This window comes from Pseudochaenichthys georgianus, unplaced genomic scaffold (assembly GCF_902827115.2).
Source record: "Pseudochaenichthys georgianus unplaced genomic scaffold, fPseGeo1.2 scaffold_674_arrow_ctg1, whole genome shotgun sequence".
Classification (NCBI taxonomy): domain Eukaryota; kingdom Metazoa; phylum Chordata; class Actinopteri; order Perciformes; family Channichthyidae; genus Pseudochaenichthys; species Pseudochaenichthys georgianus.
Genome location: NW_027263228.1, coordinates 78,323 through 93,224, shown reverse-complemented (window position 1 = coordinate 93,224; position 14,902 = coordinate 78,323). Strand labels below are relative to the sequence as shown.

Below are 14,902 nucleotides of genomic sequence, written 5' to 3'. Positions count from 1 at the left end.
TCCTCTCCCCTACTTTGTACCATCCAGTCATTAAGCCCATATCCATTATCCTGGTGATAATAAGGGTAGGCTACATCAGACTTGGTTTTTCTCAGATCCATGGCTAGTTTTCAACGGTCGTCTTGATGGGGTCCTTCGTTTTAGATGATTTGCTGAGTGGGGTGGGACTTATTGCGTTGAGTGGGGGGAGTCAGTGTAGAATTGAGAGTTTTTTAGAAAAAAGTTCTTTAAGCGTTGTAGCTTTTTCATCTCATCTCCAGCAATAGGTCATCATTTAAGAACAAGTAATAGTTTTGTCAAGATTCTACAGAAAAAAGTCAAAAAAAAAAAGTATAGTACGTCAGAAATATGTAAAAGTCATATAGTATGTTGAAAATCAAAAAAAGAAAACTCAATTCAATACAAATTAATGAATATTTTACCCTGTTCTAAAAGTTTTGCACCCTTAAAGAAAAACCCCTTCCTTACCAACTACTTCATATTATACCCTTTGTTAAGTGTTGTGTACATCAGGGTGTATCTCAAAGTATCTTGGTAACATAAAATAACTAAAATATGTAAGTTTATCAGAAAAGAAAAAACCTTGTTTTATCTGAACAAGTGTTGCATACACCAAAGTGTGTTTAAAAGTATCTTAGTAACACAAGAAAAAGAGAAGAAAGCGTTAATGTTAACAAACACTGGATTGTTCCACTGAAATAATAAATAAATAATTTCAAAAAGTGCTCTTAAAAAGAACAAATGTATTCAGATAAAAGTATTTTGTTAGACTATTAAGTCCACGATGGTTATATTTAACCCCTAACCCATTTGTATTATATGTCTGTTGTCCTAATAAAGCCAGAGTCACCTGAATTAATTTTGTCTCCAGACCTTTTTTATTTTTTACATTTTGTAACAATCTTAAAACATTTGTGGTTTGACTCTTTTTAAAAAAGTTCTTTTTCATCTATCATTTTCAACCAAGCAGCAAGAGGTCAAATGTAAGAACAAGTAATAGTTTGTCACGATTTTATGGGAAATAGTCAGAGCGCGATGTCACATCTTAAAGACAGCTTGAACTGGATAAATGGTTAGTCTTTTTCAAACATACCGTACGTTCTGCATGTTAGTATATCTGGCCCATCGATTTAGACCCTACTGCCCTAGACGCATGCCCTCAATAGGGTAGTCACGCTTTGGGAAGAGGTGTTTCATTTCACAGATCCACCTTGATTGTTATTGTGAAGAGGGACGGGGGAGGAACATTCATAGGATGAAGAAGCATAAACATAACTTGTTTGTAAAACGGACAGCACGTCAGTTTCAAGAAAGATGACACCGTGTTTATGCATGACATGCAACATATCTTGAAGTCCTACAAAAAAAAAAAAAGGTACAAGTATATTGTGTTGAAAATATCGCCAAAAGTCGTAATATTGTATAATGTATTAGTTGCATGTTGTATTTTTGCTAGCAATCACTATGTAGTTTTTTCCAAAAATATAATGGAAAAAAAAGCGAGAAAGACAAAAACAAAATACGTTGAAAAGTGGATGAGTATGTCTGTCTCTCGGGGGTTGGTTTGTTAAGAGTCACAGTCTTAAAGAAAATCTGCTCAGAAAAAGTACTTAACTTTCTACCAGTTGTAGAGTTGTCATACATAAAAAACACTATCATAGGTCTAGGAGTGTTTTTAGCTGTAAAATACCTCCACATTTTAGTTTTCAGCGTACGGTTAAATCTTTCTACCATACATGCCTTTATGTCAATGGCGGTTATATATAATGTTGTATACCATTTTTCTTCAACAAGTTTTGAAAAACTTTATTAAACTTTATTAAAGAATTCTTTCCCCTCAGCTGTTTGTAACTTTTTAGGGATCTCGCTGTGTGTTAAACCTGTATCAAAAAGCTTTGGTAACCTTACCCTTCTTTTTCTTTTTAATGTTTGAGCACAGGTTTTTCTAAATACATTTATGACTGTTAACAAATAATTAAAGCCATCATTATATTCGGACAGCGACTGCATATCACAGAGATCTGCTTGAAATTGTTGCAGCGGTCTGAGTACGAAAACTCTGTTTTCTTACAAAATGCACCAGTGTCGACTTGTACAAATGTATATGGTTTATCCTCTGATAAATATTCTCTGACTTTCTATATATATATATTTAAGGGTTAGGGTTAGGGTTAGGGTTACAACATGTTTGTCTCCATAGGGGGTTTATGACTTCTCCATAGGGGGTTTGGGGTTTTCCCCCTCCCTTATCCTCTAGCAAAAAGGCTGACTTTTTAAAATATCTGTTTTTTATATGCTTTACTTTGATTTGGAGCACCCAACGGATGGCTGTAAGTTGTCACCGGTGTCTCGCTGATTAAATTCATATCAAGACGTCTCTTGGCCATTTTCTCTCGACTTGAAAAATATTTAAGAGTGACTAAAGACGATGGCTTTTTATTTAGACAGAGGGAGAGGGTGAGGGGCGGGGAAAGTGTGTGTGTGTGTGTGTGTGTGTGTGTTCCCCCTCCTCCACCATATGTTCTCTCCCCTCATGTCCTGTCATGTCCTGTTTGCAAAAACAGAGAGGTTTAAATATATGTTTTTAAGATGCCTTACTTTTGATTAATTTCATGTTATTTGCAAGTATTTGTAAGTTACATTCGATACTGTATACAGGATTAACCACACAGGAAGTGGTAAGGAGGCGGGACATATATCCTAGGCATATTAATTGATTGAAAACAACGGCATTTTATTTTTCTCATTTTTTTAATTTTAATTTATTTTTTATTTTATTTTGAAAACCGGAAGCGGGGGCGGGACATCCGCCGGAAGCGGGGGCGGGACATCCGGTCGAACGAGGCGGGACTTCCGGTCGAACGAGGCGGGACTTCCGGTTTCAAAATAAAAAGGCGGGACTTCCGGTCAAATAAGGCGGGACTTCCGGTCAAAAAGGGGCGGGGCGACCTGTCACTTTTTCTGCATACTAATGAGATTGAAGTGGCATTTGTATTACTACTTATGTGTTTCAGCTGCAGATATACCATCAGTGTGAGAGCTTATAGCACTTTTAACTTAAGTCATGGTATAGTCAAAAATGTACATATAGTAAAATAAGAATAGTAATTAAATAGATATTGAAGTGTGTTCCCGTGTGTGTGTGTGTTCAGAGCAGACAGACACAGAACGTTTAAAGGTGGTAAGTTTGAGAAACCGGCTCGAGATACACTTTTTGTTATATTCCATGGAATGCTCTTAACATCTGATAGCAATGAATATCTGAAGTGCTTTGACAAAAAATCCATAAAAAAAGTCATCTGTAGAAGCCGTGATACTGATAAAAAGTACAACCAATCGGTTGGATGGCCTACCTGCCTGTCAGCCTTCCATCGGGGCACAAACTTATCTCGTGCCCTCATTGGTCATGTGCGCGTTCGTGTGTGTTGGAGGAGGGGCTCTAAGGAAGTGGCAGATTTTCTCCGGTTGTGTATTTTCAAATTCTAGCAATCTCGAGACGGTTTCTCAAACTTACCTACCCCACCTTTAAGTCATGGTATAGTATGCTAAACTAATTAACACATAGAATAAGAAAAGTAATGAAATAGATATTGAAGTGTGTGTGTGTTCAGAGCAGACAGACACGGTAGGTTTATCTAGTTTATTTCTCCTTTAATTCTACAACAATGTAATGCTCTTTAAAAGTAAATCCGACAGAAACCAAATATTCAGACTGAACGAGGAGCACTTGTTGTGACAGGAAGTCGCTATGTACAGCTACACACTCCTCACACACTCCGGAGGAGGTTCAAAGTGCTTCGAAGAAACAGACGGGAGAAAAACTCAAACTGAAGCACGAGCTGTCGTTCTGTGAGAGACCCGACACTACACTGCTTGGCACCAGTCTCCACTAAAAGAGACACACACACACACACACACACTCTCGATGCATTCACACACACACTCACACACACTCGGGTGATGACTGGGCCTTAGCAGTCAGCGTGAGTTAGAAATAAAACAAATGCAGAAAAAGAGAACTTCCTAGGAGGAGAATAAAATTAAGCACAGCGAGGGATGTGTGTGTGTGTCATGAACACATGTTTACACACACTCGCTTTACAATAGTGAAAAGCAACACTCTCAGCTCTGCTGTGACGCACCCTGTGGCAGTGTCTACTTTGTGTCGTGTGCAAAATATATATTTTAAGACGTTTCACATTCATGGATTGGTGGATGAGCCCCGGCCTGTGAGGGTGGTGGAAAGGGACGTCTTATTTATTTCTAATTAAATCTGTATTTAAAAGGTGATAAATTGTTCACAATCATTTTCAATATTTAAGACAAATTAATATTTATTTGGGAGATTTGGAAAAGAATAACAATTAATAAGAATTATTAAGTCTGTACCAAATTAGTTAATTTAAATTTTTGAGCATCTTATTTGGATGTTTTACATTAATATTTATTATTCACAATTAACTAAGCGTTATTAGGGCTTTACCACTTTTATGTTTATTTTTTTAAGACTCCTTAAGTATTGAGGTGAAGCTATGGAAGTGTGAATGATGCATATGTATTGTAAAACATCCAATTAAATGAGTTAATTCAAATAAAAAAATCTGCATTTTGTACCAATTTTTGTATTTTTTAGCCAACAAAAAATATTGAAATTAATTCAGAAAAGGTTTTTGGCAAATATTTGCATCACTTGAATCTGAAACTACATACAAATAATATAATAAAAATACAGCAGCCTGAAAATAAAATAAAAAATTCTATGAAAAAATATCTAAATATTCGGTACAGCCCTAATAGGATCCCAGGTCAGATTTACGCAAATATATACTTTAGATGTGAAATCAGAGGCAGTAGCATTATATACAATAATTTCAGCATTTATGTGATGTTTAGGATTAAAGGTGGCGCTGCTGAGTTAAACACCACCAACACAGGAGGGCGGAGAGGAAACACTTCGCTTCGGTTCAATGATTCATCACAACGTTTTAAATTCCTCTGATAGTCCAAACGGGGGATTCAAAGATCGTAAATCCCCCGCCAAAAAAAGATTTTAAAAGAAAATTAAAATGTGTACTGTACCTTTAAGGGAAAATACAATAACAAAGGCAGTTCTGCGTGGTGTGTGTGAGCTAATAGTGTGTGTGTGTGTGTGTGTGTGTGTGTATAAAGTAGAGGTAGTGCTTGTAGATGGGTGTAATGGTGTGTGAGTGAGGGGGGGGGTTATTTATTTTCGGGACCTCTCAGTGCATAGACGCCTCACCGGCCGCACACACTGATGATTTCAATATGCTAACGATGCTAAATGCTAACCCCTTTAGCTGTACACGTCCTCTCGTGATTGGCTGATATAAAACAGAGGAAGCATCAACACTGATTATCCTGTGGCAATTTCAAGTGTCTGGGTTTCTTTCTTTTTTTTAAAACAGCAATTCAACAACTCAAGTAAAATCATTTGAAAGGGAAAAACCACGGCAGCATCGAAACAGGACGTCCTGCTTCTCTATTTAAAAAAACAAAAACACCTGTCATCAACAAATTATATTTCTTCTCAATTAAACAACATAAGAAAAACAAAGAAATAAAAAAACAAAAAACCTCTGGTGACTAATTAAGTGAGCCACTATTCAAGGATTCTATACATTTGTCTTAAATGCTATATCTGAATATATTATTTTATTCACTTATCTTACAAAAAACAAAGTGTGTGTGTGCGAGGAGGTCATTGGATGGTGCTTGAGTCTCTGGGTGTTTCTCAATGTCGAGGAAGGATCCTCCAGAGCCACTATTTCAAGGATGCTACGTCATCGAGTCCCGCCGAAGGACTGTCCCAATGTCCAGGATCCTTGGAATTCTACCGAGGGCTGAATCCTTGGTTGCGGGACATTTCGAGGCTGCACCAGTGTATCCTCCGCGGTCTTAAAATCCCCACAATGCTTTGCGCACGGCCCAATTTCCCAAATGTTTGGCGGAAAATTGAAGGCGGGGGCCTCTCATATGACGCACACTTGCACACTTGCTAGCCTGTTCCATTCATCGTTCTCCGATTGACAGGACCGATCCTTGCCTCGCTTCTGAAGGACCTGTCTCGGAAGACATGTCCTACCAAGGAAGCGTCCTCGACATTGAGAAACACCCTCTACTTCTTAAAGAGCCCTTTTTGCCTACGCTCTTCCACGCCTCAGCCAATCAGAGCGGAGAACACCTGTGATGTCATGATTAAAACGCCCAATCACAAATGACTAGCTTTAACATTTTTTTTGGAGGTGTTAAACTTCCTTTGAGAGGCTGAAGAGTCGAGGAGACGCCCAGTGCCTGCTGGGTAATAAAAGTGGGAGGCTGTTGTGTGCGTGTGTGTGACAATAACACACTGTCACACACACTTTGTTACACACTCGCTGAATAACAGTCGATCAGCTGTTCAAAACATCGCTGACAAATAACAATGATAATTGACCCTCGTTAACGTAGGAGATATTCATTCTTGGTGACACTTTCTATGAAGCACATGTCTGTACTATTATAAACACAACTATTATCTGCTTATAGCCCGGTGTAATTACACTTATATACAATTCCCCAACTATTTTGATAATGAATCATTAAAGTAATTATCCTCGTCAGAAAATGCTTTATATCATAAAAAAAGGCAATATTTGGGTTTTTCAATATTAAATAAACAAAACCAATAATGTAGAAAGTAAACAGAGTATAAATACTACTTTGTAGCCATACAAATTAAATACTACTTTGTAGCCATACTATTTAATATTCTTAATGCTTTATAACAACTATCAGATCAAAAGTATTTTAAATTGTTTCAAAAGGTCAAGTTTGTAAGGATTTACTGTCGATGTAAAAAAAGACATGTTTTAATAGAAATGTAATTTAAGAGCTGATTATTATGCAGGATTACGACACTACCTACGAGTCATAATGCAGTGTTTTATAATGTGGTATGATTAGAGTTATAACGCATTCTAATTGTAGTTTAAAGTGTGTTTATAATGCATTATAGATGTGCTTTTTTAATAGAAAGTGTTACCAAAATAAACTCATAAAAACTCCAACTTCCTGTCTGCACTCTGCTCTGAATCTCAACAAACATCACACAGAAAAATACAAAATAATTCTGCGTCAAAAGCGATAAAAACCCACTCATCAATCAAAAGATTCAGCCGGGAGCCTTAAAGGGCCAGTACACCATAAAGCCTTAAAGGGCCAGTGCACCATAAAGCCTTAAAGGGCCAGTGCACCATAAAGCCTTAAAGGGCCAGTGCACCATAAAGTCTTAAAGGGCCAGTGCACCATAAAGCCTTAAAGGGCCAGTGCACCATAAAGCCTTAAAGGGCCAGTGCACCATAAAGCCTTAAAGGGCCAGTACACCATAAAGCCTTAAAGGGCCAGTACACCATAAAGCCTTAAAGGGCCAGTACACCATAAAGCCTTAAAGGGCCAGTGCACCATAAATCCTTAATGGGCCAGTGCACCATAAAGCCTAAAAGGGCCAGTACACCTTAAATCCTTAAAGGGCCAGTACACTATAATGAGGGATTTGAATAAAATCAGCTTGTTTTCTAGAACAAATGTCACTATCTTCAGACATTTAATGGATTTGTGTACAACAGAAATATATATATATATAGTGTAAGCCCTTATTAACTTCTCTCAAACTGGGAAAATAGAATAAATGTAGAAGCACGGTTAGAGAGGAAACATGGTTTGGTAATGTTTGGTAACTGGCCCTTTAAGAGTTCATCAGACTGTCACCATAACTAATGTTTCTACTTATTATGGGATATATATCGACTTCCACATTATTGTGTTTACATGACCAACATTTAAGCCAACATGATGCAGCATTATAAGACCATATTTAATATATTAATTTGGTTAATTGCTTAATAATTAACCGTTTATACAATTTTTAATGCTCCATTAATTCAGGATTTTTAATATGTATTTCCGGCTCCAATGTCTTAATATTCCTTATGATTCAAATGTAATATAATTTGATTAAGTCTAATTAATTGAGGGTATTTTAAATATTGTTTTTCTATTAAAATGTCTGAATATTCTTAATATTTACTTTGTTTTTTTATTGAAATAAGTGTTTTGAATTTTTTTCTAAATTTAATTCCAATAATCTTTATACTTGATTAATTAATTCAGATTTGTTTGGTTTATAAAGGGTATGTACATATGTTTGATTAAATTCCAATCTCTGAATATAACTTACAAATAAAAATATTAAAGTATTTTACTGTTTTAGTTTTATTTATTCATCAAAAATATTATTAAAATACTTTACATTTATTTGAATATGTTGATCAAATTCAAGTGTCTGAATAGTCTTTGTTTTTTTAAAAGGTTGTACATGCGTTAGTTTACTTCCCTAGTAGCATTATATCAGTGGCACAAAATGGTCTTATCAACACAATAACACGGCAGTTGTTCACGGGACAATATATCGTACGACGACAGTATTTACGGCGACAAACCCCCAGACATTTTTAAAGTCATGATTTCTTCCCGATCACACACACCTTCATGAATAAAGAGTCCAGAGTGAGATGAGTGTGTCGTTGAAAAGATGAAACGCAGAAACTCCAGCGTCCAGTGGCTTCCAGGACGTCCATCCTCACTCCTCCATCCTCGGGGGTGTGTGTGGGGTGCAGCAGTGCCACACACACACAAACACACACACATACCCCTGTGCACAGCCTCTTTGTATATACACTCCACACCTGCAGCACACACACACACACACACACACACACACACACACACACACACACACACACACACACACACACACACACACACACACACACACACACACACACACACACACACACACACACACACACACACACACACTTAAGAGTCTACGGGACATTCGGTGTTTCTCCCTGCAGCAGGTGCATCGTTTCGCTTCTCCAGCTCCGGGGGGGCGGGGCTTAGCTGCAGGTTGCCGTAACAACCGTTGCAGACGCGGCTGGGCTCGAACAGCTGCTGGCTTGGCACGGGAATCTTCTGCTCGCAGCAACTGGCGCAGAACACGTTACCGCAGTTCCTGCACACACACAGACACACACAGAAACAGGGGTCATTGCGGGAGCCTATACACACAGTCACCGATACACACCAGGAAATGTCCCCCATACAAAAAACTGATTTTAATGGTGATTATTTCATAAAAGTCTGGATTTTTTGAGTATTTAACCCACAGGAATGAGACTTAAAGAACGTAACACATGTCACTTTCACTATTTTATTTCTTTTTCATGTCTTTAATATATTTTATGTTGCATTATTAGAGAAGCCTGGGACAGCATTTTGTCACTTCCTGTTCCCTCGTCTGGAAGTCAATGGTTTTCTGAATGTGTGTTTTTGGTTGTTATCCTGAAATAAGGTCTGTGGTTAAGACAAGCTGAAGATATTTATATTCCATGACATGCAATACGTCAGTAAATACCCCACTGGTGAATTGAAGTGTCTAAATGAGAAGACTCAACGTCATCACGGCCAACATTAGCCGCCTTTAGCTTAGCGGTGGTGAAGTGAAGTCATGTGACCGTGCTGTAGTTCCTTTATAGCCCAACATTAGCCGCCTTTAGCTTAGCGGTGGTGACGTGAAGTCATGTGACCGTGCTGTAGTTCCTTTATAGCCCAACGTTAGCCGCCTTTAGCTTAGCGGTGGTGAAGTGAAGTCATGTGACCGTGCTGTAGTTCCTTTATAGCCCAACATTAGCCGCCTTTAGCTTAGCGGTGGTGACGTGAAGTCATGTGACCGTGCTGTAGTTCCTTTATAGCCCAACATTAGCCGCCTTTAGCTTAGCGGTGGTGAAGTGAAGTCATGTGACCGTGCTGTAGTTCCTTTATAGCCCAACATTAGCCGCCTTTAGCTTAGCGGTGGTGAAGTGAAGTCATGTGACCGTGCTGTAGTTCCTCTATAGCCCAACATTAGCCTCCTTTAGCTTAGCGGTGGTGAAGTCATGTGACCGTGCTGTAGTTCCTTTATAGCCCAACATTAGCCTCCTTTAGCTTAGCGGTGGTGAAGTCATGTGACCGTGCTGTAGTTCCTTTATAGCCCAACATTAGCCCCCTTTAGCTTAGCGGTGGTGACGTGAAGTCATGTGACCGTGCTGTAGTTCCTTTATAGCCCAACATTAGCCTCCTTTAGCTTAGCGGTGGTGAAGTCATGTGACCGTGCTGTAGTTTCTTTATAGCCCAACATTAGCCCCCTTTAGCTTAGCGGTGGTGATGTGAGGTCATGTGACCGTGCTGTAGTTCCTTTATAGCCCAACATTAGCCTCCTTTAGCTTAGCGGTGGTGACGTGAAGTCATGTGACCGTGCTGTAGTTCCTCTATAGCCCAACATTAACTGCCTTTAGCTTAGCGGTGGTGACGTGAAGTCATGTGACCGTGCTGTAGTTCCTTTATAGCCCAACATTAACTGCCTTTAGCTTAGCGGTGGTGACGTGAAGTCATGTGACCGTGCTGTAGTTCCTTTATAGCCCAATAGATGTTTACTTCATCATGAAGTGGTGTTAATATGTGGAGACGTATAACCTGTAAGAATCATAAAGTGGCTTAATGTTGATCTCGAGCTGATTGTAAACCAAACCTAGTGTGAACAGAACAGGATGCTGATATAAAATGTGTCTCCTGTAAACCAGCTGACCGTAGACACATTATTACAAGTTTTAAAAAAAGTCAGTTTCTTTAGAATGAGTTCATCTAGTTTTCTGCTGCACTACATGCCTGTTCTTTAATAACCAGCCCATTAATAAAAACACACATTAATACCTTTATAAAACCCATGCTCAGATTCTGATGTAAGGCCATGCTCACACACTCACTCACACACTCTTCTACCTGCCTACTCACTCTGAGCAGAAACTAAAACTACAAATATGAATCTATTCCACTCTCCAGCCTGGGGGTGAGATGCAGGCGGCTGGTTTGGGGCGGCATGCTGCCGGGGGGGGGGGGTGAAGGTGGAGAGGGGGTAGTGACAGGAGGAGTGGAGAGGCTGTGGAAATCTGCTTGTTTTAATCAGGGCTGCAGGATGTTGAGAAACCTGATGTTGCTATTATCATTTTTTTAAAGAGGCTTTTTTAGACTTTATTGTAAATTTTTTAAGTTAAAAGCATTAATTTAAACACAAAATGAAGACGCTTGATCAATAATAAATGTGAAACCTTCATTATTAAGCTGAGGCGAGCCCACACATTAAAGGGGAGCACTGCATACGCTTTGAGACGACGAGCCATCATTTTGAATGTTGATTACTTTCTGGATTCACGTCTTTGCTTATTGGTCTATAATAAGGGAGACAAACATTAAAACAAGGAAGAAAGAAACTAGGATATTTTTGAATGTGTGTTGAGTGTTTTTTTTATTAATTAATCATTAAAACCAAATATGTGTTCAATTAAAAGGAGATTTATTAAATAGCCGAATTGGATAATCTTTGAAGCTTCATGTTATATTTCCAAACCGAGAACCGTCCGTTTCAATAAAGCAGTAAAAAAGTTGCACTGTGACGATATCCTGCATCCCTAATTCAAAAATCTTAGGGTGAAATACCAATCACCCCTCGACCAATCACAGCCCTCCCCCTGACGCTACTGCACAGCCAATCAAAACCTCCGAATGGCAGCACACTCAAATCTCAGACAAAGAAAAGAGATTTCTCTGAGAAATTTGATGACAACTACAACAGGATGAAGGAACCAGATGCAACAGGTGAGGAGGGGGGGGGGAGTGTAGAGGGGGGGGGGGGTGCAGGGATACTAAAGGGGGGGGGGGGGATTTAGGGTGGAGGGGAGCTGGATCTCACCAGACCTCCTGGAAAGGCTCCCTGCCACTGTAGAGGAGAGGGGGGGGGGAGACAATGCATAAGAACTGCCTGAGCAGTGGAGAACATGACACACACACACACACACACACACACACACACACACACACACACACACACACACTGACACACACACACACATACAGACACTTAACACACACCAACACACACTTCCTGCTGCAGACGTGTGTCATGATGTCGCTAACTCTTGACTTTTGCGTTAAGAATCCATAACTTAAACAGAAAAACATTCTCGTGCCCTATTGTATCCGTTTGATTTGTTCTATATATATTCATGCTGCTCTGCTGGAGGAGCCAGGCCATATCCACACTGTAGCTCCTGAGCATCCTGAGCAGTAGGACGCACTGCAGAGATCTCTGGTTTAAAAGGGCATTAGTAAAATAAACATAAATAATAAACTACTCGGCTAAATAATCATAAATTCCTGATAAGAATGAAGGATTTGAAAATAAGAGAAAGGCTGCTATCGACTACCTCATTCAACCCCACCTGGAAACACACACACACACACACACACACACACACACACACACACACACACACACACACACACACACACACACACACACACACACACACACACCTCAGCTCAAACAGGACACGCCTCTCTAAGCCTCAGGACACACACAGGAGGATGACGACGGGTTAGAGGGTGAAGGTGTGTGTGATCCTCACCTGCAGTGATGCTTCCTGGTGGCGAGCCAGAATCTGCTCTCACAGCCGTAACACTGAGCAGCCAGGTGGTCAGGGTACCAGCGCGTCACCTGCAACACACACACACACACACACACACACACACACACACACACACACACACACACACACACACACACACACACACACACACACACACACACACACACACACACACACACACACACACACACACACACACACACACACACGTTAATGTGTTGTTTGGATATGTATATCATCTCTGCTGATGCTTTATTGTATTCTATGTGTAGCACCCGTTAGCTTTCCGCTGCTGGAAGAACAGCATTTCCTAATTTGGGATGAGTCAGTAAGTGAAACCCCGTCACAGTAACGGTGTTGAAATCTCCTGAAAACAAACTTATTACAGAATATATTATTGTGCTTATTATAGTCCGATCACTCTTCAATCATTGGTGCATGCAGCTGCAGCTCTGAACATAGGGCATGGTGCACTGATGCCCCTTTCACACCGACGCGGTTCCAGGGCCGGTTCGGAGCTAGAGCCGGAAAAGCACCGGTTGTCCTGTTCACACCGCAGCGGAGCCGCCTCTAAGCTCCGAAACCCGGTTCGTTTCAAGCTCCAAAAAGCTGTCGGTCTAGAAGCAAGAACCGCATCCGTCACGCTTACGTCGGGGGCGGGATCAACCTGAGCAAGAACGGTTTAGGGCGAGTACGGCACCGGTCACTTTTCCGCCCTCTCCGCTGAACACTTTAACATATTATTAACATGTTAAGCTGTATACGCCGGTTATCGGCCCTTTTGTTGTTTGAGGTATGTCCCACTGTAGGACCTCGAGAAACGATATTTTGATATTTCTGGATGTGCAACATGTAGAATTCTTGACAATAAAGCGGACTTTGACTTTGTAGGGCAAATGAAACTTGTAACAAGCGGTAGCGCTGAGCAAAGTGACGAGAACGCAACCACACACTTATTAAAGTCAGGCAACACTAACCCGGCTTCGTGTTTCTTTGTGCCTCACTTTGACCATCCGTTCGCTGTTGTTGATCAAAGTGGAGAGAGGCAGACGCTCTGTTTTATAGCAGCTATCGGATGGAACCGATACGTGGGCTGCACAGGTTGTCATGCCGACCAAGAAGAATCATAATGAAAAATACGGCGGTAAAAAAACGGCTTATGCCACAATAGGATAGCAACAAGTAGTAAGATAGTCAGTTTAGCTTCGGTTGCTATGCCAACATCCCCTGTGTTATACCATGCCGCTGAAACACGTGAATAAACAAAGAACCTCTGGAGGAAAGTACAACGGTTGGGAAGCAGTTATTTAATTAAAAGCAACACGATTATCGAGCCGACGCCGTTGGGGAGAAAATCAGCGACGTAAACGGTGAGGTCACGACGCAGCCGCGGCAGCACCAGTCGGGCTCTGGGCGGTGTGAACAGAACGGGGGCTGAAAAGAAGAACCGGTTCCGAGCCAGAAGAGCTCTGGAGGAGCTGGAACCGCGTTGGTGTGAACGGGCGTGAGAGACCTGGTGGTGCCCCCCCTCTCACCTCGGAGTCCGTCCGGTCCACCTGCTCCCAGCTGGCCTCAGAGAACAGCTCCGTGCTGCAGCGAGACAGGCGGTTCGGGTCCAGGCTGAACTCCGAGTCCGTCATGGAGGTCTGGAAGAACACGGAGCACATGTTAGAGGCGGAAGCATCGATCTGATCAGATGCTGCACAGCTCTTCTTCTTCTTATGAACACACGGTCTGTTGTTGTTTACCTCCAGCGTCCCTGAAGCTGTTACGAGGTTTACCGTCTGAAGTCACGCTGTGAAAGCTCTGTCTGCGTGTGTGTGTGATATCCTCTGTGTGTGTGTGTGTGTGTGTGTGTGATATCCTCTGTGTGTGTGTGTGTGTGTGTGATATCCTCTGTGTGTGTGTGTGTGTGTATATCCTCTGTGTGTGTGTGTGTGTGTGTGTGTGTGATATCCTCTGTGTGTGTGTGTGTGTGTGTGTGTGTGTGATATCCTCTGTGTGTGTGTGTGTGTGTGTGTGTGTGTGTGTGTGTGTGTGTGTGTGTATGTATATCCTCTGTGTGTGTGTGTGTATCCTCTGTGTGTGAGTGCATGTATATCCTCTGGGTGTGTGTGTGTATCCTCTGTGTGTGAGTGCATGTATATCCTCTGGGTGTGTGTGTGTGTGTGTGTGTGTGTGTGTGTGTGTGTGTGTGTGTATATCCTCTGTGTGTGTGTGTATATCCTCTGTGTGTGGGTGTGTGTGTTTGTGGGTGTGTGTGTGTATATCCTCTGTGTGTGGGTGTGTGTGTTTGTGTGTGTGTGTATATCCTCTGTGTG

At 41.0% G+C, this 14,902-nt stretch overlaps 1 protein-coding gene across 1 annotated transcript in view; it reads right to left on the bottom strand.

Moving 5' to 3' along the window:
- Positions 1-3,626: 3,626 nt before the first annotated feature.
- The window catches only part of LOC117443746 (phosphatidylinositol-3,5-bisphosphate 3-phosphatase MTMR3), a 57,351-nt gene continuing 46,075 nt past the window's right edge, over positions 3,627-14,902 (bottom strand). Inside the window, 4 exon segments of the mRNA XM_034079636.2 lie at positions 3,627-9,073; positions 11,846-11,872; positions 12,561-12,649; positions 14,117-14,227. Of these exon segments, the coding sequence (XP_033935527.1) occupies positions 8,878-9,073; positions 11,846-11,872; positions 12,561-12,649; positions 14,117-14,227 (423 nt within the window). The 3' untranslated portion in view covers positions 3,627-8,877.